This window comes from Nematostella vectensis, chromosome 2, assembly GCF_932526225.1.
Source record: "Nematostella vectensis chromosome 2, jaNemVect1.1, whole genome shotgun sequence".
Taxonomy (NCBI): domain Eukaryota; kingdom Metazoa; phylum Cnidaria; class Anthozoa; order Actiniaria; family Edwardsiidae; genus Nematostella; species Nematostella vectensis.
Window position 1 is genome coordinate 19,218,439 of NC_064035.1, and position 26,793 is coordinate 19,245,231.

The following is a 26,793-nucleotide window of genomic DNA, read 5'->3' on the forward strand; positions in this document are numbered from 1 at the left end:
AAGGGCTCTCTGTGGTAAAACGGAGAGGCTTGGGCCCTAATATTTGTGTAACCAGGCCATGTATTCAACATGGCGGCCGTGTAAGATTTTATTCATTGTCATTTTCAAATCATAAAAAGCGAAAGATGCCTCGAAAAGTAAGTATGACACTAGCCATAATGCGATAGTTAATGTGAAACTTATTACAATTACTTATTACAAGTTTTGTTAGCATTTGCTTAGTAGTTTCTTACAAAATTGTAATGGGACGAAAATGTGACCCTCAGTATCTTTTGCCTTATTCCGCTACGTTTTGCCGATACAACATTAGAATAAAATCAACTTTGTCTGAGTAAGGTCTTCATAAAACATTGATTTCCAGAAGAAACCAGGACCAAAGCCAAAATCCGAGGTAGCCAAACTTGACAATGAAAGCCCACCAAAAGATAGCAAAACAAAACCCTCAGACAATGAACCAAAAGACGATCCAGTGGCCGAACAGCCCGTTATGCCAATCAAACGACCCAGGGGAAGGCCAAGCAAGAAATGGCAGGCGCAGTTCCTCGGAAAGGTGTTTCCAGAGCCTGTGAAAAGCGCTAAAAAGGTAATAGGTCGCTTACGGTGAGTGTAGAAGGTCTTGCAGAGTTTGTATGAGCCGCCTTTAGTTTGATGTTAAAATGTGGTTGAAATAGATATTTTAACTTCATAAGACAACAGTTAGTTGATAAGTTTTCATTGATATCTTTTCATTTTTTTTTTTAAGATCTATGAAATGCCAAAAAATTGGTCTGTGACTCAGGTAATCCCCCATCAAAAGGATTACCAGATGTTTCACTAGAAACCCAGTTCGCTTTAAAGCTAGTTCGCTTGTGGGTAAAGTTGTTTCGCTCAAAACCTGGGTTGGTTTGCTTATAAATTTAATACCAAGTTAACATTGGTTTAGTATTTTTTACAAGTTAATAGCGATGGAAAGGACATGTAACTTTAGATTTTCCAATTTGTAATATTTGCCTTTCAACTTTGATTACGATAAAACAGGGCATCACGAACCACTCTGAATCCAGGGTAATCTTGGGCACAGTTTTATTCGGAATATCGCTGAATATTGCGGGCTCTGCCAATTGACAGAGCAACTTAAACCCAAGTTAAACCTCATGTAAGTTTATCAAACCAACTTTAAACTTTTAACTCTTGTTAGATAAACTATTATTTTGGTTTGTAGGAAAGAAAACCAAGGGAGAAAAAAGAGAAACCAAAGGAGAAACAAGAAAAGAAGCCAAAGAAAGCTTCTTCAGAGAAAAAAGAACCAGAAGAGGTAACTGCAAAAGACCAAGCTCCTACCCCTCAGGCCTCTCTGGAGGAAGTGGAGCCACCCAAGGATATACCCCCTCTTCCACCGCCTGTTCCCAAGGAAAAACCTATCGTTGCTTACCTGAAGAGCCTGAGGAATATACTTGATAAGCTGCATGAGTACAAATGGCCGGCAGATGGTGATGGGCAGTACTACTACTTGACTTCACAAATAGCACATTTTCTTGGGATAGAATCACTTCAAGAGAAACATCCAAGTAATATGAGATGAGATTCTTTTTCATTTCAGATTTCCTTCCAGTTTCCAGTCCCTATTTGTGTCATACTATATACTGTAATATATTTTATCTTCTTTGACAGAAATTGAATTCCATGTACTTCAAGAAGATGAAAAATCATTTTTGCTTGAAAATGGGTTTCTTGACTCAGCACAGAAAGATCAAGGTAGGTCTAGTGAATTTTCAGTGTTCACCCTGTTTTGAGCCATCTCCATTTCTAGCTTGACTGTTCTCAATATTATGATGGAATACATTTTATAATTTAACCCTGGTATGGATGTTTAACTTTCATAATCTGGCATAAATGCAGCAGTTGGCATGAAATCAAGACTCACAGTCAAAGCATCTGTTCAGCGGTGCAGCATCCATCTGATGATTTGTGATTAATCTTTTAGAAATTTGGTCCATTTGCTCAGAAGATGCTACACAACTTGTTCTAGACCACTATCCAGATAAATACCAGGTATTTTTAGTGTCAAGATAATTACCAGAAATTTCACTGTCCAGATAATTGCCAGAAATTTTCAGTGTCCAGATAATTGCCAGGTATTTTCAGTGTCCAGATAATTGCAAGGTACTGTATTTTCAGTGTCAAGATAATTGCCAGAGTTGTTGTTAACACATGAAAATTTTACTTGTGAAACACAACTGGTAAATTGTAAGAAATTGGACCTTATTCAATAATATTTCTTTGTCTTTGCAATGTAGGATTTTATCCAGATCTCTCACAAGAGAGAGAAATACAAGCTTCTTAAGAAGTCAGAGGAAGAGAAGGTACGACGTTGTAATTCTGCACTGACCTTGAATTTAAAAAAAAATTGATGCTTTTTATTATACTTTAGAGAATTTTGTGGTTATGGCTCATGGATAATGCAACACTGTTTATTGGATGTCAAAAAAACTTTTTCTGTCAAGTTATATTTTACATAATATACATAATATAACATATTTTATCAAGTAATATTTAATAATAACATATTTTGTCAAGTAATATTTACATAGTTTCTTTTACATAATATGTGTTCTCTTTATGTACTGTGTAAGTCTTTTTTTTAATATGAGTGTTTCTTCCTTACATTCATATATTCATATTCTAACTTTATAATTTAAATTTTAGTGATAATTTAGACATAAAACATCATTCAAATAGGAATATTACTCTAGATTTGCTATAAAATCATTATTAAATGGTGAAAAATTCAAGAGTATGGAGTTTCAGGGGGCCAGGAAAACCTGAAAAAATATATACATGACCTTTGGGCAAAAGTACTGTAAAATATCCTTTTGGCTACAATCAGTTTGCTATCCATACTGTTATATTAATTTTGCTGGATATTATCCCTTAAACAGCCTCCGTCAGCCACCATTTTGTCGTCCTAGCAAAGTACAAAGTGCTAAAAAGCATCCATTTTTATCAGCTGATTTGGGAAGCCAATGTGATATTTTTTATTGAATTTGATAAATAAAGTATTTAACTTTGTTTTTAGATGGTTATTTCAAGATTTTAGCAAATTATGTGCCTTCAATTATTAAATGAAAACAATAACAAAGATGGGGCTGACAAGTGGACTTCTTAACAACTATGTTCAATACTGTGTTTCACTCTTCTAGGAAGCTCAAGAGAGTCGCAAGATACCTAATTCAATGCGAAGAGCTCTGAAAAATGCTGTAGACTTCAACTCACAACTGGCACTTCAGCGTAAAGAAGAGAGGCAGTCTTATTTTGACATGCAAACACAGGTACAACATGTTAAAAATTAGTTGATGAGTTAATCAATCCATTTATTTTCTGTTTTTCTTAATTTTGAACCAATGACAATAAATTGATTTTCAATACAGTATATTCAGGAAACATCATCATTATCATCATCACCACCAGCATCACCATTACCATCACCCTAAACACCACTAGCAGCAGCATCATCACTACTCTTATTGCCATAATTGCAGCACTATAATCATCCCTGAAATACCATCACCATTACTGTATAACATATGGTGTACATCGCTTGCCCCAATCAGTGTTCCCATCAACATCATCACAACTTCAGAGGCGTATCTAGAAATTAACGCAGGCTGGGGGCCAAAGTAGTGATTCACTCACCACGGATCAATTAAGTTCAAATCAGCATTTTAAACTCTTTGCTCTTTTCTATACAAATGCACACATATAAACAGTCTTGTTAACTACTAAGAAAGGGGTCCTATGTCACATGAGCAGAGGTCCAGACCCCTCAGACTCCCCCTCTGGACACATGCTCTTGAGCTTTCATCATTCACATTTTCACTGCCCTGTTTTTACTTGTTTACAGATAATCCATGTGCCTTGTAATAGGAGTGCCAAGTTACCACAGCACCTGACCCAGCCCAGTATGTACCCTGTCTCCCTTCTGCCAGGGCAATATCAGGAGCATTATAAAAGGTACAGGTAGTAGTACAGTATGTATATGAGCCCTGTAGAAGCCTATAAGACTTAAGACTATAGTTAAATAGCCAGGATTTGCTAGGGGGATGGGGGCTCTTTAAGGTCTCAGGTTAACTGTAATATATTTTTTAAATGGTTAAAATGTTATGCTTACTACTGTATATTTGATAATAGAATATATATATAGAATAATATATACATATATATATATATATATATATATATATATATATATATATATATATATATATATATATATATATATATATATATATATAGAATAAGATATAACAGAATGTGTGTATATTAGCGGGTGGGGCCTAATTGCATTGGTTGCATGCCTACATGACAAAATGTCATTGTTTTTTATTAAAAGAACAGTATACAGCACCTAAAGTACAATGTTGCTAAGAGAACTATGTAGTCCATACATAATGTTTGTTTCAAAATTTCAACTTGATGCTCGCTGTAATTGAACTGTGAATATAAATCCAGAGTGGTGGTGTTCTTCTTTATGCTAGATACCTGCCTTCAGAACTGCGACAGCTTCCACTTGGCACAGCTCTGGACAGAGTTCTTGAGAGAATGACCATGAACTTCCCTCAAAGGGCCGAGACAGACTCATCTGAGGTACAGTATAACATACATATCCAGGGTTCAAAATATATATATTTTTAAACCTGCTAGATTTTGCTGGCTTTGCAGTTTAAGGTGGGAAAAAAGCCTGCATACTCAAAATATGAGAGAGGAATACAGGAAAAAAGAGTCAGCAAAGACCAAAAAAACAGCCGGCTATCGCCAGCAGCCAGCTGCTATTTTGAACCCTGCATAACATGTGGATCAGGCCTCAGATATGGTGCACATATATAAAGTCATCTTTTTATTTTTATTTAGCTGTCCACATCTTCCTCTTCTTCATCTTCATCTGGAGATGATAGCGATGATAGTAATGACAGTGATGACAGTGAAGATAGTAAATCTGGTAGTGATATGGAGCAAGATGGACGCCTAGAGCCTCCAGCCAAGAAAAAGACTCCAGCATTTAAGGTGCAGTTTAAATTTGTTGCTTTGGTATACAATTGTAATCAGGTCTTTATGGATGTGGTAAAGCATCCAAGTGGGCCAGGAAATACTGTAAGCCTGCAAGCTTGTTCTTGGTTCTGCCTGGCCTAGTTTCCCGAAAAAAAAAAACATTTTACTCATTTTGATGGAAAATAAAAACATGTAACGTACAGTATGACACATGCAGAAGTATGCAATTTGAATTCCCTTCTATTTCCTGACAAATGTACCTAACCCAACTGCCTTGTGCATTTGGATCTATACTCCAGCCCCCATTTCGCCCTGATGCACTCTGTGGAATATGTTTGATGGGAAGCGAATCAAACAAGAAGGGCTTGCCGGAAGAGATGATTCACTGCTCTCACTGTGAAAATAGTGGTGAGTCGTCCTTTTAAGCCATTAACAAACAATCTCATAATTTTCAGCATCATCTTCATAAAAAAAATCAGCATTATCATCATCACTGTTGTCATTAACGTTGTCATCACCATAATTTTGTCATTATTGTTATCAGCATCATTGTCGACATGATTGTGTTCAACACCACCAATAATCTTCATTACTAAATTCAACATCATTGCCACCAATATCACACTTTGCTTTTAATTGTTCCACCTGTAATTGATGCTAAGGGCCCATGGTACTTTCTTTTGAGTCCATTGCTAGGGAAATTTGTTTTTATAAAAGCTTCTGTTTTTTTGTCAAATCTCTTGGAACTTTCAACATAAATGTTTTAGACATGAATGACACAAATGATGACTTCATCCGACCCCTCCCATGGTCACGTGACCCAGAACAGAAAAACGTGTCGGAGAAGCTACTGTTCAAATCTAGCATCATATTTTTGGCAAAAATATTTTAACATCACTATTTTATAAAACTTCACGCATCCGTTTTGCAAAAATTTTGATATTGCGAGAAATGGCAAATTTTTATGTTCTGAGAAAACAACATGTTTGGTAATGACTTTTTCACTACTTCAAAAATAAAAAATCTCATGCGCTAAGTTGTTAGGAGGTTTGAGTAAAAAAAAATTCACAATTGTTTGTAAAATGTTCAAAATTAACATTTTTTCATCTATTTTTATTTTCTAAAAACATATAAAAATTGCATTTTCTTCTACAAAATGTCGAAAGTTTATATTAATCTCTTCGGAAAAAAAGAAAAATAATAAGTTAGAGTTGGAGTTTTGAAGAAAATAAAATTAAAATAATGACTCGACCAGGGATTGAACCTGGAGCGCTTGCTTGGGTGGGTCATAGTGAGTCATGGAATCAAGTTGGAGGATACACGGCGATTTTAGTCTATTTAATCAAATGTAGCACTTTTCCCTTTCGTAGCAACCGTGTTTTGTAGCAACGAGATTATACCATAGGCCCTTAACAGATAGTAATTGTGTGTGATGACCCAATTATAAACATTACCACAAACCTCCATCTCACTGACCCACACCGCCACTGCCTTTGATGCCATGAGCATCATATTACGTCATCTCACCCAGCCCTTTTTAAACTCTGGAGCTGACATGTGTGGCATTGTTGTTTTTGTTCATTTTGAAAAATATTATTATTCATTTTTTTTACCATCTCATGATTTAGAAATAACATTTTTTTTTAGGATAGATTAAATTCTATAGTGATTAAATTCACTACTGAAATTTGCATTGCTTTTTTGGGCCACCAAAGTATTTGTCGCAGTTTGTCACCCAAGCCAGTTCCAGAGTCTTATTATTGCCATCACTATCGACACAATCACCATTATCTGTTCATGTAAAGTTTACTACCCAAGCCTGATAAGAAACTGAAAGGTCACCTTTGGATGTTCCTTGTCATTATCTATTTAAGTAATAATCAAGCCTGTGCAATAATTTTTAATTTTCTCTCAACCTTCCTGCCTCTCTCATCATGACTTATTTTACATATAGTTCAAAACCCAAGCCTATTCGGTAACCATATTGTATGTAATTCTCTCTTGCCCTTACTGCCTTCCTTGTCATAATTTATTTTACTCAATAATATAAAGTAAAATAATATATTTATTTTACTCAATGATATCCAAGCCTGTTCTGTAGCTGTTTAATTCTCTCACACTTTCCTGTCTCCCTTGTCATACTGCCTGCTTGTTAACTGTTTAATTCTCTCACACTTTCCTGTCTCCCTTGTCATACTGCCTGCTTGTTAACTGTTTAATTCTCTCACACTTTCCTGTCTTCCTTGTCATACTGCCTGCTTGTTAACTGTTTAATTCTCTCACACCTTTCCTGTCTTCCTTGTCATACTGCCTGCTTGTTAACTGTTTAATTCTCTCACACCTGTCCTGTCTTCCTTGTCATACTGCCTGCTTGTTAACTGTTTAATTCTCTCACATCTTTCCTTTCTTCCTTGTCATACTGCCTGCTTGTTAACTGTTTAATTCTCTCACACCTTTCGTGTCTCCCTTGTCATACTGCCTGCTTGTTAACTGTTTAATTCTCTCACACTTTCCTGTCTTCCTTGTCATACTGCCTGCTTGTTAACTGTTTAATTCTCTCACACTTTCCTGTCTTCCTTGTCATACTGCCTGCTTGTTAACTGTTTAATTCTCTCACACCTTTCCTGTCTCCCTTGTCATATTGCCTGCTTGTTAACTGTTTAATTCTCTCACACTTTCCTGTCTTCCTTGTCATACTGCCTGCTTGTTAACTGTTTAATTCTCTCACACCTTTCCTGTCTTCCTTGTCATACTGCCTGCTTGTTAACTGTTTAATTCTCTCAGACCTTTCCTGTCTCCCTTGTCATACTGCCTGCTTGTTAACTGTTTAATTCTCTCACACTTTCCTGTCTTCCTTGTCATACTGCCTGCTTGTTAACTGTTTAATTCTCTCACACCTTTCCTGTCTCCCTTGTCATACTGCCTGCTTGTTAACTGTTTAATTATCTCACACCTTTCCTGTCTTCCTTGTCATACTGCCTGCTTGTTAACTGTTTAATTCTCTCACACTTTCCTGTCTTTCTTGTCATACTGCCTGCTTGTTAACTGTTTAATTCTCTCACACTTTCCTGTCTTCCTTGTCATACTGCCTGCTTGTTAACTGTTTAATTATCTCACACCTTTCCTGTCTTCCTTGTCATACTGCCTGCTTGTTAACTGTTTAATTCTCTCAGACCTTTCCTGTCTCCCTTGTCATACTGCCTGCTTGTTAACTGTTTAATTCTCTCACACCTTTCCTGTCTCCCTTGTCATACTGCCTGCTTGTTAACTGTTTAATTCTCTTACACCTTTCCTGTCTCCCTTGTCATACTGCCTGCTTGTTAACTGTTTAATTCTCTTACACCTTTCCTGTCTCCCTTGTCATACTGCCTGCTTGTTAACTGTTTAATTCTCTCACACCTTTCCTGTCTTCCTTGTCATACTGCCTGCTTGTTAACTGTTTAATTCTCTCACACTTTCCTGTCTTCCTTGTCATACTGCCTGCTTGTTAACTGTTTAATTCTCTCACACTTTCCTGTCTTCCTTGTCATACTGCCTGCTTGTTAACTGTTTAATTCTCTCACACTTTCCTGTCTTCCTTGTCATACTGCCTGCTTGTTAACTGTTTAATTATCTCATTAAAGGTCACCCCTCCTGTCTTGACATGAACCAACACTTGGTCAAGGTGATCGAGACCTATCCGTGGCAGTGCATGGAGTGCAAGACATGCACTTTGTGCAGGGATCCATTTGACGAGGTGAGGCTTACTAATGACATGTTACTGCTGAATGGCTTGGGCGCCATTTGTAGGGCTATCGATGGAGAAAGTGCTGATGAGTAAGCTCCTGTTGTACTAGCTCGAATGGCTACAGTATGATTGAAAACGATAGTGCTTTCAGTTCCTTCTTAATGACAAGGCAGTCAGCTGTAGAACATATTAGTGACTGTAAGATAGTGCTTTCAGTTCCTTCATAATGACAAGGCAGTCAGCAGTAGAACATATTAGTGACTGTAAGATAGTGCTTTCAGTTCCTTCATAATGACAAGGCAGTCAGCTGTAGAACATATTAGTGACTTTAAGATAGTGCTTTCAGTTCCTTCATAATGACAAGGCAGTCAGCTGTAGAACATATTAGTGACTGTAAGATAGTGCTTTCAGTTCCTTCATAATGACAAGGCAGTCAGCTGTAGAACATATTAGTGACTGTAAGATAGTGCTTTCAGTTCCTTCATAATGACAAGGCAGTCAGCTGTAGAACATATTAGTGACTGTAAGATAGTGTTTCAGTTCCTTCTAATGACAAGGCAGTCAGCAGTAGAACACATTAGTGACTGTAAGATAGTGCTTTCAGTTCCTTCATAATGACAAGGCAGTCAGCTGTAGAACATATTAGTGACTGTAAGATAGTGCTTTCAGTTCCTTCTTAATGACAAGGCAGTCAGCAGTAGAACATATTAGTGACTGTGTGTAATAGTGATGATTGTGGTGGTAGGGGTGGTGATATTGGTGGTAGGGGTGGTGATGATGGTGGTAGTGGTGGTGATATTGGTGGTAGGGGTGGTGATGATGGTGGTGATGATGATAATGGTGGTGGTAAAGGTGGAGGTGATGCTGATGCTGATAATGGTGGTACTGGTGGTGATAATGGTGGTAGTGATGATAATGGTGGTAGTGATGATCGTAATGGTGGTAGTGGTGGTGTTGGTGGTGGTGATGATAGTGGTGGTGGTGATGACAATGGTGGAAGTGATGCTGACAAGGGTGGTAGTGGTGGTGATGGGTCTAGTGGTGGTGATGATGGGTCTAGTGGTGGTGATGGTGGTAGTGGTGGTGATGATGGTGGTAGTGATGCTGATAAGGGTGGTAGTGGTGGTGATGATGGCGGTAGTGGTGGTGATGATGGTGGTAGTGGTGGTGATGATGGTGGTAGTGGTGGTGATGATGGAGGTAGTGGTGGTGATGATGGTGGTAGTGGTGGTGATGATGGTGGTAGTGGTGGTGATGATGGTGGTAGTGGTGGTGATGATGGTGGTAGTGGTGGTGATGATGGTGGTAGTGGTGGTGATGATGGTGGTAGTGGTGGTGATGATGGTGGTAGTGGTGGTGATGATTGTGGTAGTGGTGGTGATGATTGTGGTAGTGGTGGTGATTATGGTGGTAGTGGTGGTGATGATTGTGGTAGTGGTGGTGATGATGGTGGTAGTGGTGGTGATGATGGTGGTAGTGGTGGTGATGATGGTGGAAGTGATGCTGATAAGGGTGGTAGTGGTGGTGATTATGGTGGTAGTGGTGGTGATGATGGTGGTAGTGGTGGTGATGATGGTGGTAGTGGTGGTGATGATGGTGGTAGTGGTGGTGATGATGGTGGAAGTGATGCTGATAAGGGTGGTAGTGGTGGTGATGATGGTGGTAGTGGTGGTGATGATGGTGGTAGTGATGGTGATGATGGTGGTAGTGGTGGTGATGATGGGTCTAGTGGTGGTGATGGTGGTAGTGGTGGTGATGATGGTGGTAGTGGTGGTGATGATGGGTCTAGTGGTGGTGATGGTGGTAGTGGTGGTGATGATGGTGGTAGTGGTGTTGATGATGGTGGTAGTGGTGGTGATGATGGTGGTAGTGATGCTGATAAGGGTGGTAGTGGTGGTGATGATGGTGGTAGTGGTGGTGATGATGGTGGTAGTGGTGGTGATGATGGTGGTAGTGGTGGTGATGATGGAGGTAGTGGTGGTGATGATGGTGGTAGTGGTGGTGATGATGGTGGTAGTGGTGGTGATGATGGTGGTAGTGGTGGTGATGATGGTGGAAGTGATGCTGATAAGGGTGGTAGTGGTGGTGATTATGGTGGTAATGGTGGTGATGATGGTGGTAGTGGTGGTGATGATGGTGGTAGTGGTGGTGATGATGGTGGTAGTGGTGGTGATGATGGTGATAGTGATGATGCTGATGATTTTTAGTGCTGATGCAACCACCAGATACATTGTAGGATAATCATAAAAGATGGTGCTGCCATTGAACTAATATTTAACTTCTAATTTTTAGGACAAAATGTTGTTCTGTGATGAGTGTGATAGGGGCTACCATAGCTTCTGTGTAGGCCTCAAACAGATACCAGTAGGTAAGAGAGCAAACTCAAGATTATATTTTGTTTTCTACGACAAATAGTTATTCTATTCTTTTGGTATCATTTTCTTCCCAAGTCATCCCCCCCCCCCAACCCTCCAATGTACTTGTAATGACCTAAGGTAACATTGAATCTGTAGGTCGCTGGACATGTGAACTTTGTGGTGTTTGTGCGTCATGTTCGAGTCCCCCCCCCTTCCCCACACTCACCCCTCCCATGTACTCGTGATGACATAGTAACACTACTGTGATCTTTAGGTTGCTGGACATGTGAACTTTATGGTGTTTGTGTGTTCTGTTCGAGTCCCCTCCCCTCCCTCCACACACCCACCCATCCCATGTACTCATGATGACCTTACACTGCAATCTGTAGGTCGCTGGACATGTGAACTTTATGGTGTTTGTGTGTTCTGTTCGAGTCCCCTCCCCTCCCCCCACACACCCCTCCCATGTATGTACTTGTGATGACATAACACTGTAATCTGCAGGTCGCTGGACATGTGAACTTTGTGGTGTTTGTGCATCCTGTTTGAGACGAACGCCAGGTGAAGAGCCCAACTGCCGATGGAAAAGCGAGGTACTGTAAGTTGGTTTATCAGCCAAAGCTTACTTTTCCATATGTTTTGTACTGATAACACTAATTCCAAAAGTTTTGTTTGCCAAGCCCGTGCTGCAGTCCCAGGGCTTGGGTACGTTGTGAAAGAGATTGTGGGATTGTCTAGAGCAATAATTGGGGCTTTCCATCCATTCAAACGATCCCATAATCCATTTCACCTGTCGCTCAATGCCAGCCCCTCACATTGTGTAAGGTTGTGAGAGGTCGCATGTTGATTGAAGGATATGTTTTGCAGTACACACGACCTCGTCATGGAGAAGAGGCCCAGTTTCTGCAGACCCTATGCACTCCATGTTCAAGGTACTAAGGAACTAGATTCTTATATTGGTACGTGTTTGTGTGAGACAGTCCTCAAAAAGTATTGACAATTGGGGTTGCATTGCTTTCGCATTTATAAGAACACATTTTTTTGGTATTAATAAAAAACGCTTGTGGGTAAAGCATCATTTTCTCGTCAAACTTGATGCTAAATGGTAATGTTCGATATGTACCTTTCTGTTAGTGAGTCTTATTTGTTGACTGGTTTTATACTTAAAGCTTGCATATCACTTTTTTCTTTTAATAGATTCGCTAATTTTGCCCAAAAGCAATTTGCGTTTCAAGAAAATTCAGTAGTTTTCCTATTTCTGCCATAGCCCCTTGTTATTCGAGCGTTGTGTTTTATTTGCGCTGCAACCGTTCAATCACTCTTTTAATTAACCTAAAAACACCAATCCGCGGTTTCTAGGTAGAATATTTTCATTTGGTTAGCATCATATCCTTTCTCTCTCTTACCCTAGACTATTCCGGTCCGGTAACTTCTGCCCAGTCTGCCTCAAGGTGTACCGTAACGACGAGTCGGACATGCCGATGGTGTGCTGTGACGAATGTGACCGCTGGGTTCATACAGGTTTGTTCACTTTATCCTATATTTGCTAATACAGTATCTCAAGTTTGTTTTTGTTTTGGTAATCCTGTGGGCTGTGGATAGAGCGAAGGCTGGGACGGGGCATTTTTCCTTCCTTAGGAATATTCCTACCTTAATTATCGTATCGCCTATCATTAAAGCCGCATTGTCACCAGTTTACTTCCGGAGGTCCGACAGAAACCTCAACCGTTAATAGACAAAAGAATCTATTAGAATACGAGATATTTAACAGGCCATCCGCTCTAAATTATCAATCACATCCTCGAAGAAACTTCTAACAGACACACTGCTTTCAATATTTTGAAATATTTTTCGCGTTTTTCGTTAAAAATCATCGGAGATTGTCACGTAATCGACCGGAAGTAAACTGGTGACAATGCGGCTTTAATTGCGAGAGTTACTTTTTAAAAATAAAACAAAAATATTTGATAATCTATCAAATTCAAAGGTGCAGGTGACATGGAACGTGCGGAAGGCACTGTCTTAGGTTAAATAATTAACTAAAACAGTCAATGGAGTGTTTATTTTTATTATTCACAAATTGCGACTGAATAATATAGGATTGGCATACGTATACACCTACAACAACTATAATAAAAATAGTGCTTACAATTTATATTTATTTCGATATCGAAATATGATCAAATGCTGAACATATATACGAATATAGTCGATGTAACTTAATGGTGTTTTAGAGTGATGAAAACTATAAAACTAAGCGAGTCTTTTCACCCAAAATTAAAGATACAGTAATGATTGATAAACGTATCTAGTGTTCCCACAACGTGTCCTTTCTCTATGGGATATAAGAATCCAGAGAAAAAAAATTGGGCGATGAACTGTGCTTCATCCCTGTACTGTGCTCCATCCCTGTACTGTGCTCTCTCCCTGTACTGTGCTCTCTCCCTGTACTGTACTGTGCTACATCCCTGTACTGTACTGTGCTACATCCCTGTACTGTACTGTGCTACATCCCTGTACTGTACTGTGCTCCATCCCTGTACTGTGCTCTCTCCCTGTACAGTACAGGGACAGTACAGACTGTGATGATGGTGGTTAAGTCCAGACTGTGATGATGGTGGTTAAGTCTAGACTGTGATGATGGTGGTTAAGTCCAGACTGCAGTGATGGTGGTTAAGTCCAGACTGTGATGATGGTGGTTAAGTACAAACTGTGATGATGGTGTTTAAGTCCAGACTGTTATAATAGTGGTTAAGTCCAGACCTTGATGATGGTGGTTAAGTACAGACTGTGATGATGGTGGTTAAGTCCAGACTGTGATGATGGTGGTTAATTCCAGACTGTGATGATGGTGGTTAAGTACAAACTGTGATGATGGTGGTTAAGTCCAGACTGTGGTGATGGTGGTTATGTCCAGACTGTGATGATAGTGGTTAAGTCCAGACTGTGATGATGGTGGTTAATTCCAGACTGTGATGATGGTGGTTAAGTTCAGACGGTGATGATGGTGGTTAAGTCCAGACTGTGATGATGGTGGTTAAGTCCAGACTGTGATGATGGTGGTTAATTCCAGACTGTGATGATGGTGGTTAAGTACAGACTGTGATGATGGTGGTTATGTCCAGACTGTGATGATGGTGGTTAAGTCCAGACTGTGATGATGGTGGTTAATTCCAGACTGTGATGATGGTGGTTAAGTACAGACTGTGATGATGGTGGTTATGTCCAGACTGTGATGATGGTGGTTAAGTCCAGACTGTGATGATGGTAGTTGAGTCCAGACTGTGATGATGGTGGTTAAGTCCAGACTGTGATGATGGTGGTTAAGTACAGACTGTGATGATGGTGGTTAAGTACAGACTGTGATGATGGTGGTTAAGTCCAGACTGTGATGATGGTGGTTAAGTCCAGACTGTGATGATGGTGGTTATATCCAGACTGTGATGATGGTGGTTAATTCCAGACTGTGATGATGGTGGTTAATTCCAGACTGTGATGATGGTGGTTAAGTACAGACTGTGATGATGGTGGTTATGTCCAGACTGTGATGATGGTGGTTAAGTCCAGACTGTGATGATGGTGGTTAAGTACAGACTGTGATGATGGTGGTTATGTCCAGACTGTGATGATTGTGGTTAATTCCAGACTGTGATGATGGTGGTTAAGTACAGACTGTGATGATGGTGGTTAAGTCCAGACTGCAGTGATAGTGGTTAAGTCCAGACTGTGATGATGGTGGTTATGTCCAGACTGTGATGATGGTGGTTATGTCCAGACTGTGATGATGGTGGTTAAGTCCAGACTGCAGTGATAGTGGTTAAGTCCAGACTGTGATGATGGTGGTTATGTCCAGACTGTGATGATGGTGGTTAAGTCCAGACTGTGATGATGGTGGTTAAGTCCAGACTGTGATGATGGTGGTTAATTCCAGACTGTGATGATGGTGGTTAATTCCAGACTGTGATGATGGTGGTTAAGTACAGACTGTGATGATGGTGGTTATGTCCAGACTGTGATGATGGTGGTTAAGTCCAGACTGTGATGATGGTGGTTAATTCCAGACTGTGATGATGGTGGTTAAGTACAGACTGTGATGATGGTGGTTATGTCCAGACTGTGATGATGGTGGTTAAGTCCAGACTGTGATGATGGTAGTTGAGTCCAGACTGTGATGATGGTGGTTAAGTCCAGACTGTGATGATGGTGGTTAAGTACAGACTGTGATGATGGTGGTTAAGTACAGACTGTGATGATGGTGGTTAAGTCCAGACTGTGATGATGGTGGTTAAGTCCAGACTGTGATGATGGTGGTTATATCCAGACTGTGATGATGGTGGTTAATTCCAGACTGTGATGATGGTGGTTAATTCCAGACTGTGATGATGGTGGTTAAGTACAGACTGTGATGATGGTGGTTATGTCCAGACTGTGATGATGGTGGTTAAGTCCAGACTGTGATGATGGTGGTTAAGTACAGACTGTGATGATGGTGGTTATGTCCAGACTGTGATGATTGTGGTTAATTCCAGACTGTGATGATGGTGGTTAAGTACAGACTGTGATGATGGTGGTTAAGTCCAGACTGCAGTGATAGTGGTTAAGTCCAGACTGTGATGATGGTGGTTATGTCCAGACTGTGATGATGGTGGTTATGTCCAGACTGTGATGATGGTGGTTAAGTCCAGACTGCAGTGATAGTGGTTAAGTCCAGACTGTGATGATGGTGGTTATGTCCAGACTGTGATGATGGTGGTTAAGTCCAGACTGTGATGATGGTGGTTAAGTCCAGACTGTGATGATGGTGGTTAATTCCAGACTGTGATGATGGTGGTTAATTCCAGACTGTGATGATGGTGGTTAAGTACAGACTGTGATGATGGTGGTTATGTCCAGACTGTGATGATGGTGGTTAAGTCCAGACTGTGATGATGGTGGTTAAGTACAGACTGTGATGATGGTGGTTATGTCCAGACTGTGATGATTGTGGTTAATTCCAGACTGTGATGATGGTGGTTAAGTACAGACTGTGATGATGGTGGTTAAGTCCAGACTGCAGTGATAGTGGTTAAGTCCAGACTGTGATGATGGTGGTTATGTCCAGACTGTGATGATGGTGGTTATGTCCAGACTGTGATGATGGTGGTTAAGTCCAGACTGTGATGATGGTGGTTAAGTCCAGACTGTGATGATGGTGGTTAAGTCCAGACTGTGATGATGGTGGTTAAGTCCAGACTGTGATGATGGTGGTTATATCCAGACTGTGATGATGGTGGTTAATTCCAGACTGTGATGATGGTGGTTAATTCCAGACTGTGATGATGGTGGTTAAGTACAGACTGTGATGATGGTGGTTATGTCCAGACTGTGATGATGGTGGTTAAGTCCAGACTGTGATGATGGTGGTTAAGTACAGACTGTGATGATGGTGGTTATGTCCAGACTGTGATGATTGTGGTTAATTCCAGACTGTGATGATGGTGGTTAAGTACAGACTGTGATGATGGTGGTTAAGTCCAGACTGCAGTGATAGTGGTTAAGTCCAGACTGTGATGATGGTGGTTATGTCCAGACTGTGATGATGGTGGTTATGTCCAGACTGTGATGATGGTGGTTAAGTCCAGACTGCAGTGATAGTGGTTAAGTCCAGACTGTGATGATGGTGGTTATGTCCAGACTGTGATGATGGTGGTTAAGTCCAGACTGTGATGATGGTGGTTAAGTCCAGACTGTGATGATGGTGGTTAATTCCAGACTGTGATGATGGTGGTTAATTCCAGACTGTGATGATGGTGGTTAAGTACAGACTGTGATGATGGTGGTTATGTCCAGACTGTGATGATGGTGGTTAAGTCCAGACTGTGATGATGGTGGTTAAGTACAGACTGTGATGATGGTGGTTATGTCCAGACTGTGATGATTGTGGTTAATTCCAGACTGTGATGATGGTGGTTAAGTACAGACTGTGATGATGGTGGTTAAGTCCAGACTGCAGTGATAGTGGTTAAGTCCAGACTGTGATGATGGTGGTTATGTCCAGACTGTGATGATGGTGGTTATGTCCAGACTGTGATGATGGTGGTTAAGTCCAGACTGTGATGATGGTGGTTAAGTCCAGACTGTGATGATGGTGGTTATGTCCAGACTGTGATGATGGTGGTTAAGTCCAGACTGCAGTGATAGTGGTTAAGTCCAGACTGTGATGATGGTGGTTAAGTCCAGACTGTGATGATGGTGGTTATGTCCAGACTGTGATGATGGTGGTTAAGTCAAGACTGTGATGATAGTGGTTAAGTCCAGACTGTGATGATGGTGGTTATGTCCAGACTGTGATGATGGTGGTTAAGTCCAGACTGTGATGATGGTGGTTAATTCCAGACTGTGATGATGGTGGTTAAGTACAGACTGTGATGATGGTGGTTATGTCCAGACTGTGATGATGGTGGTTAATTCCAGACTGTGATGATGGTGGTTAATTCCAGACTGTGATGATGGATGTTAATTCCAGACTGTGATGATGGTGGTTAATTCCAGACTGTGATGATGGTGGTTAATTCCAGACTGTGATGATGGTGGTTAATTCCAGACTGTGATGATGGTGGTTAAGTACAGACTGTGATGATGGTGGTTATGTCTAGATTGTGATGATGGTGGTTAATTCCAGACTGTGATGATGGTGGTTAAGTACAGACTGTGATGATGGTGGTTAAGTCCAGACTGCAGTGATAGTGGTTAAGTTCAGACTGTGATGATGGTGGTTAATTCCAGACTGTGATGATGGTGGTTAATTCCAGACTGTGATGATGGTGGTTAATTCCAGACAGTGATGATGGTGGTTAATTCCAGACTGTGATGATGGTGGTTAATTCCAGACTGTGATGATGGTGGTTAATTCCAGACAGTGATGATGGTGGTTAATTCCAGACTGTGATGATGGTGGTCAAGTACAGACTGTGATGATGGTGGTTAAGTACAGACTGTGATGATGGTGGTTATGTCCAGACTGTGATGAGTGTGGTTAATTCCAGACTGTGATGATGGTGGTTGAGTACAGACTGTGATGATGGTGGTTATGTCCAGACTGTGGTGATGGTGGTTAAGTTTAGACTGTGATGATGGTGGTTAAGTCTAGACTGTGATGATGGTGGTTATGTCCAGACTGTGATGATAGTGCTTAAGTCCAGACTGCAGTGATAGTGGTTAAGCCCAGACTGTGATGATGGTGGTTAAGTACAGACTGTAGTGATAGTGGTTAAGTACAGACTGTGATGATGGTGGTTAAGTACAGACTGTGATGATGGTGGTTATGTCCAGACTGTGATGATTGTGGTTAATTCCAGACTGTGATGATGGTGGTTAAGTACAGACTGTGATGATGGTGGTTAAGTCCAGACTGCAGTGATAGTGGTTAAGTCCAGACTGTGATGATGGTGGTTATGTCCAGACTGTGATGATGGTGGTTATGTCCAGACTGTGATGATGGTGGTTAAGTCCAGACTGTGATGATGGTGGTTAAGTCCAGACTGTGATGATGGTGGTTATGTCCAGACTGTGATGATGGTGGTTAAGTCCAGACAGCAGTGATAGTGGTTAAGTCCAGACTGTGATGATGGTGGTTAAGTCCAGACTGTGATGATGGTGGTTATGTCCAGACTGTGATGATGGTGGTTAAGTCCAGACTGTGATGATAGTGGTTAAGTCCAGACTGTGATGATAGTGGTTAAGTCCAGACTGTGATGATGGTGGTTAAGTCCAGACTGTGATGATGGTGGTTAAGTACAGACTGTGATGATGGTGGTTATGTCCAGACTGTGATGATGGTGGTTAAGTCCAGACTGTGATGATGGTGGTTAATTCCAGACTGTGATGATGGTGGTTAAGTACAGACTGTGATGATGGTGGTTATGTCCAGACTGTGATGATGGTGGTTAATTCCAGACTGTGATGATGGTGGTTAATTCCAGACTGTGATGATGGATGTTAATTCCAGACTGTGATGATGGTGGTTAATTCCAGACTGTGATGATGGTGGTTAATTCCAGACTGTGATGATGGTGGTTAATTCCAGACTGTGATAATGGTGGTTAAGTACAGACTGTGATGATGGTGGTTATGTCTAGATTGTGATGATGGTGGTTAATTCCAGACTGTGATGATGGTGGTTAAGTACAGACTGTGATGATGGTGGTTAAGTCCAGACTGCAGTGATAGTGGTTAAGTTCAGACAGTGATGATGGTGGTTAATTCCAGACTGTGATGATGGTGGTTAATTCCAGACTGTGATGATGGTGGTTAATTCCAGACAGTGATGATGGTGGTTAATTCCAGACTGTGATGATGGTGGTTAATTCCAGACTGTGATGATGGTGGTTAATTCCAGACAGTGATGATGGTGGTTAATTCCAGACTGTGATGATGGTGGTCAAGTACAGACTGTGATGATGGTGGTTATGTCCAGACAGTGATGATGGTGGTTAATTCCAGACTGTGATGATGGTGGTCAAGTACAGACTGTGATGATGGTGGTTATGTCCAGACTGTGATGATGGTGGTTATGTCCAGACTGTGATGAGTGTGGTTAATTCCAGACTGTGATGATGGTGGTTAAGTACAGACTGTGATGATGGTAGTTAAGCCAGACTGTGATGATGGTGGTTAGGAACAGACTGTGATGATGGTGGTTCAGTCCAGACTGTGATGATGGTGGTTAAGTCCAGACTGTAGTGATAGTGGTTAAGTACAGACTGTGATGATGGTGGTCAAGTACAGACTGTGATGATGGTGGTTAAGGCCAGACTGTGATGATGGTGGTTCAGTCCAGACTGTTATGATGGTGGTTAAGTACAGACTGTGATGATGGTGGTCAAGTACAGACTGTAATGATGGTGGTTAAGTACAGACTGTGATGATGGTGGTTAAGTACAGACTGTGATGATGGTGGTTAAGTCCATACTGCAGTGATAGTGGTTAAGTACAGACTGTGATGATGGTGGTTAAGTACAGACTGTGATGATGGTGGTTAAGTACAGACTGCAGTGATAGTGGTTAAGTCCAGACTGTGATGATGGTGGTTAAGTACAGACTGTGATGATGGTGGTTAAGTACAGACTGTGATGATGGTGGTTAAGTCCAGACTGTGATGATGGTGGTTAAGTACAGACTGTGATGATGGTGGTTAAGTCCATACTGCAGTGATAGTGGTTAAGTACAGACTGTGATGATGGTGGTTAAGTACAGACTGTGATGATGGTGGTTAAGTACAGACTGTGATGATGGTGGTTAAGTACAGACTGCAGTGATAGTGGTTAAGTCCAGACTGTGATGATGGTGGTTAAGTACAGACTGTGATGATGGTGGTTAAGTACAGACTGCAGTGATAGTGGTTAAGTCCAGACTGTGATGATGGTGGTTAAGTACAGACTGTGATGATGGTGGTTAAGTCCATACTGCAGTGATAGTGGTTAAGTACAGACTGTGATGATGGTGGTTAAGTACAGACTGTGATGATGGTGGTTAAGTACAGACTGTGATGATGGTGGTTAAGTACAGACTGTGATGATGGTGGTCAAGTACAGACTGTGATGATGGTGGTTAAGTACAGACTGTGATGATGGTGGTTAAGTACAGACTGTGATGATGGTGGTTAGTCCAGACTGTGATGATGGTGGTTAAGTCCAGACTGTGATGATGGTGGTTAAGTACAGACTATGATGATGGTGGTTAAGTCCAGACTGTGGTGATGGTGGTTAGTCCAGACTGTGATGATGGTGGTTAAGTACAGACTGTGATGATGGTGGTTAAGTACAGACTATGATGATGGTGGTTAAGTCCAGACTGTGGTGATGGTGGTTAGTCCAGACTGTGATGATGGTGGTTAAGTCCAGACTGTGATGATGGTGGTTAAGTACAGACTGTGATGATGGTGGTTAGTCCAGACTGTGATGATGGTGGTTAAGTCCAGACTGTGATGATGGTGGTTAAGTACAGACTATGATGATGGTGGTTAAGTACAGACTATGATGATGGTGGTTAAGTCCAGACTGTGGTGATGGTGGTTAGTCCAGACTGTGATGATGGTGGTTAAGTCCAGACTGTGATGATGGTGGTTAAGTACAGACTGTGATGATGGTGGTTAGTCCAGACTGTGATGATGGTGGTTAAGTCCAGACTGTGATGATGGTGGTTAAGTACAGACTATGATGATGGTGGTTAATTCCAGACTGTGATGATGGTGGTTAATTCCAGACTGTGATGATGGTGGTTAATTCCAGACAGTGATGATGGTGGTTAATTCCAGACTGTGATGATGGTGGTCAAGTACAGACTGTGATGATGGTGGTTATGTCCAGACTGTGATGATGGTGGTTATGTCCAGACTGTGATGAGTGTGGTTAATTCCAGACTGTGATGATGGTGGTTAAGTACAGACTGTGATGATGGTAGTTAAGCCAGACTGTGATGATGGTGGTTAAGAACAGACTGTGATGATGGTGGTTCAGTCCAGACTGTGATGATGGTGGTTAAGTCCAGACTGTAGTGATAGTGGTTAAGTACAGACTGTGATGATGGTGGTCAAGTACAGACTGTGATGATGGTGGTTAAGGCCAGACTGTGATGATGGTGGTTCAGTCCAGACTGTTATGATGGTGGTTAAGTACAGACTGTTATGATGGTGGTTAAGTACAGACTGTGATGATGGTGGTCAAGTACAGACTGTAATGATGGTGGTTAAGTACAGACTGTGATGATGGTGGTTAAGTACAGACTGTGATGATGGTGGTTAAGTCCATACTGCAGTGATAGTGGTTAAGTACAGACTGTGATGATGGTGGTTAAGTACAGACTGTGATGATGGTGGTTAAGTCCAGACTGTGATGATGGTGGTTTAGTCCAGACTGCAGTGATAGTGGTTAAGTACAGACTGTGATGATGGTGGTTAAGTACAGACTGTGATGATGGTGGTTAAGTACAGACTGTGATGATGGTGGTCAAGTACAGACTGTGATGATGGTGGTTAAGTACAGACTGTGATGATGGTGGTTAAGTACAGACTGTGATGATGGTGGTTAAGTACAGACTGTGATGATGGTGGTTTAGTCCAGACTGCAGTGATAGTGGTTAAGTACAGACTGTGATGATGGTGGTTAAGTACAGACTGTGATGATGGTGGTTAAGTACAGACTGTGATGATGGTGGTCAAGTACAGACTGTGATGATGGTGGTTAAGTACAGACTGTGGTGATGGTGGTTAAGTCCAGACTGTGATGATGGTGGTTAAGTCCAGACTGTGATGATGGTGGTTAAGTACAGACTGTGATGATGGTGGTTAAGTACAGACTATGATGATGGTGGTTAAGTCCAGACTGTGGTGATGGTGGTTAGTCCAGACTGTGATGATGGTGGTTAAGTCCAGACTGTGATGATGGTGGTTAAGTACAGACTGTGATGATGGTGGTTAGTCCAGACTGTGATGATGGTGGTTAAGTCCAGACTGTGATGATGGTGGTTAAGTACAGACTATGATGATGGTGGTTAAGTACAGACTATGATGATGGTGGTTAAGTCCAGACTGTGGTGATGGTGGTTAGTCCAGACTGTGATGATGGTGGTTAAGTCCAGACTGTGATGATGGTGGTTAAGTACAGACTGTGATGATGGTGGTTAGTCCAGACTGTGATGATGGTGGTTAAGTCCAGACTGTGATGATGGTGGTTAAGTACAGACTATGATGATGGTGGTTAAGTCCAGACTGTGATGATGGTGGTTAGTCCAGACTGTGATGATGGTGGTTAAGTCCAGACTGTGATGATGGTGGTTTACCAAGTCCAGACTGTGGTGATTGTGGTTTTGAATGCTTTCGGATTCGCGTCAGTTTTGCGGGCTTGTCACTAGCCTCTTCGTCGCGTTCCTTAGTTTCTTCAGGCTCCAACCATAGACAATTGGATTAACCATGGAAATTATGTTATCCAGTGTGCTAGCATGGGGCGAAGCAATAACGCTAAACTCCGCACTTGGCGAGTCGATCGTGCCTGTTCCTATGCTATGTATAATAAACAAGGAAACAACGGAAACAAAACTGATGAATGTGAGTGAGCAGAGCACCAATGCATCTTGTAACTTGGCTTTGCACTCCTTGACAGCGGCGTCGTCTGTTGTAGCAGGAGCGATTGCGAGCCGTTTCTTCTGCTTCCTGACAATCGCATATACTGCGATTGAACAGCCCCACGTGGCAACACGTAACGCGAATGTAAGACCTAGCGAAGTAGTTATGCCACTAGCTAGATCAAGCCGAAACCTAAAAAGTAACAGCGAAAAGCAAACGGCGATACTTGCTATACTCAAAACAGTAAGGAAGATTGTATTGCTTATTACACGATTGTACCAGTACGGACACTGGATTGCAAGAAATCGCTCAACGTTTATGGCAACGATAGATGTCAGTTGGAGCCCCTTAATCAACACTGGTAAAATCCGCTGCATCTAGAATGCCACAAGCCGGAACACCCCGAAGGTTGTTTACTCTCAAGGCGATAAACAGAGGCTGTACCACAACACCCACTGCTAAGTCCGCAACCGCCAAGGAAACCAGCCCCGCCATTTGGTTGAGCTCTCGAAGCTGTGGTGTTCGTAGAACCGCCGCTATTATTGCTCCGTTAAATGAAACGGTGAGAATAGCGGCTGGCCCAGACGTGGCGACAATTGCCACAAACGTCGAGTTTACAACGCTGCTATTCCATAGTAGCTCCATATACGGTGCCAGGCACTGATTATCGCCCTTAAAGGATGTATTTCGCGGGTTCGACGAGTTCATTCCCCGTAGAATCCTCTTCTCTTCGCTAACTAAATGAACGTGGTGAAATACCTTGGTTTAAAGAGCCTTCTCCAGAAAACACGTGACTGATAGGCAACCGGTTGACAAGAACAAAAGGCAAGGGTACAATCACATTGATTTTAAGCCAAGGGTAGAATCACATTGATTTTAAGCCAAGGGTACAATCACATTGATTTTAAGCCAAGGGTACAATTACATTGATTTTAAGCCAAGGGTACAATCACATTGATTTTAAGCCAAGGGTACAATCATCTGTCTGCTTATTTCTGTATATCCGCCTATTTAGCACCAAGCACTTGTATAGATTCAATATTCGATGAGTTTGACAGAGTCATGGAAATCCACGATAATCAAGCAAGAATCCTAACAATCCAGTAATGAGACCATAAAAAGGGTCTATTTGTAGCACGGAAACCCTCGCACCTGCGAAAGCTAGTGTTATATCCTGTGCTCGAAAGGACATGACGGAAATTTTCAAATAGCATGAAAGCACAGATAATCACAATATAGATTTTGTCTTAGATAGTTTTTTCTACTCTAAAGGTTTAACGAGTTTTACGACATATCAACAAAATTAAAAGTTTATTTTACCGCTAGAAAATGCGCAAAGAAATGTTAACGTGCAGAAACGAAATACACGATATTTGTACACCACTTTTATAGTACAAGTTCATAGCGAGTTCTTTTGAAAATGAGTTCTTCTGGAGTTAAGGGTTCTTTCTCTCGCAAAAACTTCATACATAGGCTTTTTGTAAGCAGTCCATAGACAGCGTTTTTGCCTTGAGCTTGATTCGTGAGCAGAGCACGTGACCAAATGTATGTGGTAAACTGTGTCATAAAGCTCCCGTGATCTCGAGGGGATTCCTGTGGCCCGCCCGCAGCCTTTCATGTGTGTATGGTGTTATCCCTACCGCTTCTGTTTGCACGCAAGTTTGTGTGAAATGCTACTAAAAAGTCAAACCAACAGTCGATGTTGAGTAGGGGGTTAAGGGTTTGCGGTGATGCGGTTTTGCCTTGAAACTGGCGTGGTTTTTCGGTTTTTCGAATTTTATTCCGCGGTATTGCGGTTTCTGGACTGCGCGGTTTACGGTTATTGACTTATTTTGACGGTTTTTGGCGTTTTTCTGTGCGGTTTCTGCGTTTTCCTGTGCAGTTTTGCGGTTTTCGCACCCCCTTACACCCCGCTCGTTGAGGGTGGACAGATGGTTAACAATATCTTATCTGTTAATTAAAAGTCAAATCAATCAAAGTCAATTAAAGTCATTCCTACAAACAAATACTCGTTGACATTAAATTTGATCAGTAAACTTTCGTACATATTAACATATTTTGTAATTGTCTTGTATTTGTCTAAAACCACGGTTTTCCAAAAAAAATAATAAGATGATGCATTGGAACTTCGCAAAAATCTAAATTCGCTCAAATCTAAATACTGTTTCTTTTGAAATCCACCTTCAGTGTTAATGATTGATTACAATAATTGCTTGAATTTTATTGCCATTAAGGACGGTCCATATTTTATATTTGACGGGGGAGTGGCTGACTTTCCAAAAAAATCGAGCAAGAAAAATTTGGCTTTCCTCCGTCAATGGTCGACCCCTCAATAGATAGATTTCCATCTCATTTTCTTTCAGATTGCGAAGGTATCGACGACTCCAAATACGCCGAGCTGTCAAAAGAGAAGACTAAGTACCGCTGCGCACTGTGTCGAGGCGAGAAGGAAGAGCGTATGGACTCGTTTGCGCGAAAGAACCGGGACAAACCCGAGAACACCTGAGCACGTGCGTGACTACATGGAGTATTGCGTGACTAGATGGAGTATTGCGTGACTAGATGGGGTATTGCGTGACGACTGCATGTGCAGTGTAACGCGAATAAAGCGAAATGCCCTCGTCGTGACATGTGCGTGACCAGAAAAGCTAGATCGGAGCGATAAGTTACTCATACGCGTAGAGCCCGTGTACAGCGCTATACCACGTGACCGAGCGCCTATGCGTGACGTGAACTAGGTTACGTGACTGAGCCATATGCGTGACCAACATAATACATTGATTGGTAGAGCCACTAGCAGGTTGCTGTGCAGTTAAACATAAATCTCTTTTATTCCCTTTTGATCTCATCCATGTGACTCTAATTTTGTCTATAAAAAAAATAAATCCTGTTACCCATGGGTCTGGTTGTTGTATCTTTTTATTATTTATTATTTGTTTTTATTATTTTGTTTCCTGGGGGGGGGAGGTGTTTGTATTGGGGGGGAGGGGGATAAGGAGCAATCTCGCTCCCTGGCCACAGCCTTGCTTTTGTGACCCGAGAGAGCCCTTCTTCAACACCATAGCAGGCCGCGAAATAACGGGTGGGTATTAGTTCACAAAATGTCTAAGATCCATTTGTTGACGGGGGGAGTGGCTGATCCCCCCCCCCCCAAAAAAAAAAAAATCGAAAAAGCCTCTATTAATGTTAAAAAACCATGAAGTATCGTTTAGCGTAGCCGCTGTTCGGAAGTATTTGCATAGCATTGACACAAAAATGCCAACTTAGATTCGTTAGTTGTGAGATTATCGCTGGCGATCACGCTTGAAAAGTTTAAAAATGAGCAGTATTTCCTCGGACTATAGCTTACTACCATAAAAAGATCCTCATGTGTTCTAAAAATATTTTTTCATTTTTTTTTCGTTAAAAAATCTCCCCTCTCCAAACCCCCCCCCCCCCCCCCCCCACCCAAAATAAAAAATAAAAAAATTCACTAGTTAGGGCATAGCATTGCACCTGCCCTTAGTATTATTATTATTATTATTATTGTTATTATTATTATTATTATTATTATTATTATTATTATTATTATTTATCAATAGGAT

The 26,793-nt window shown here is 41.2% G+C and overlaps 1 protein-coding gene across 2 annotated transcripts; it reads left to right on the forward strand.

The window, feature by feature from the left end:
• The first annotated feature begins 23 nt into the window (after positions 1-23).
• LOC5525259 (PHD finger protein 10) lies at positions 24-26,108 on the forward strand. Of its 2 annotated transcripts, XM_048721517.1 has the most exons (17): positions 24-137; positions 362-583; positions 1,202-1,547; positions 1,651-1,734; positions 1,964-2,031; positions 2,277-2,342; positions 3,180-3,308; positions 3,881-3,990; positions 4,515-4,623; positions 4,888-5,040; positions 5,325-5,433; positions 8,649-8,761; positions 11,045-11,120; positions 11,614-11,702; positions 11,977-12,041; positions 12,521-12,630; positions 25,573-26,108. In XM_048721517.1, exons 1-17 carry the CDS (start codon positions 126-128, stop codon positions 25,713-25,715), a joined length of 2,004 nt encoding a protein of 667 aa, XP_048577474.1. In that variant the 5' UTR covers positions 24-125; the 3' UTR covers positions 25,716-26,108. The 2 variants fall into 2 exon arrangements, with proteins under 2 accessions (XP_048577474.1, XP_048577479.1); XM_048721522.1 differs by lacking the exons at positions 11,614-11,702; positions 11,977-12,041; positions 12,521-12,630; positions 25,573-26,108 and adding an exon at positions 11,266-11,369.
• Positions 26,109-26,793: the final 685 nt, after the last annotated feature.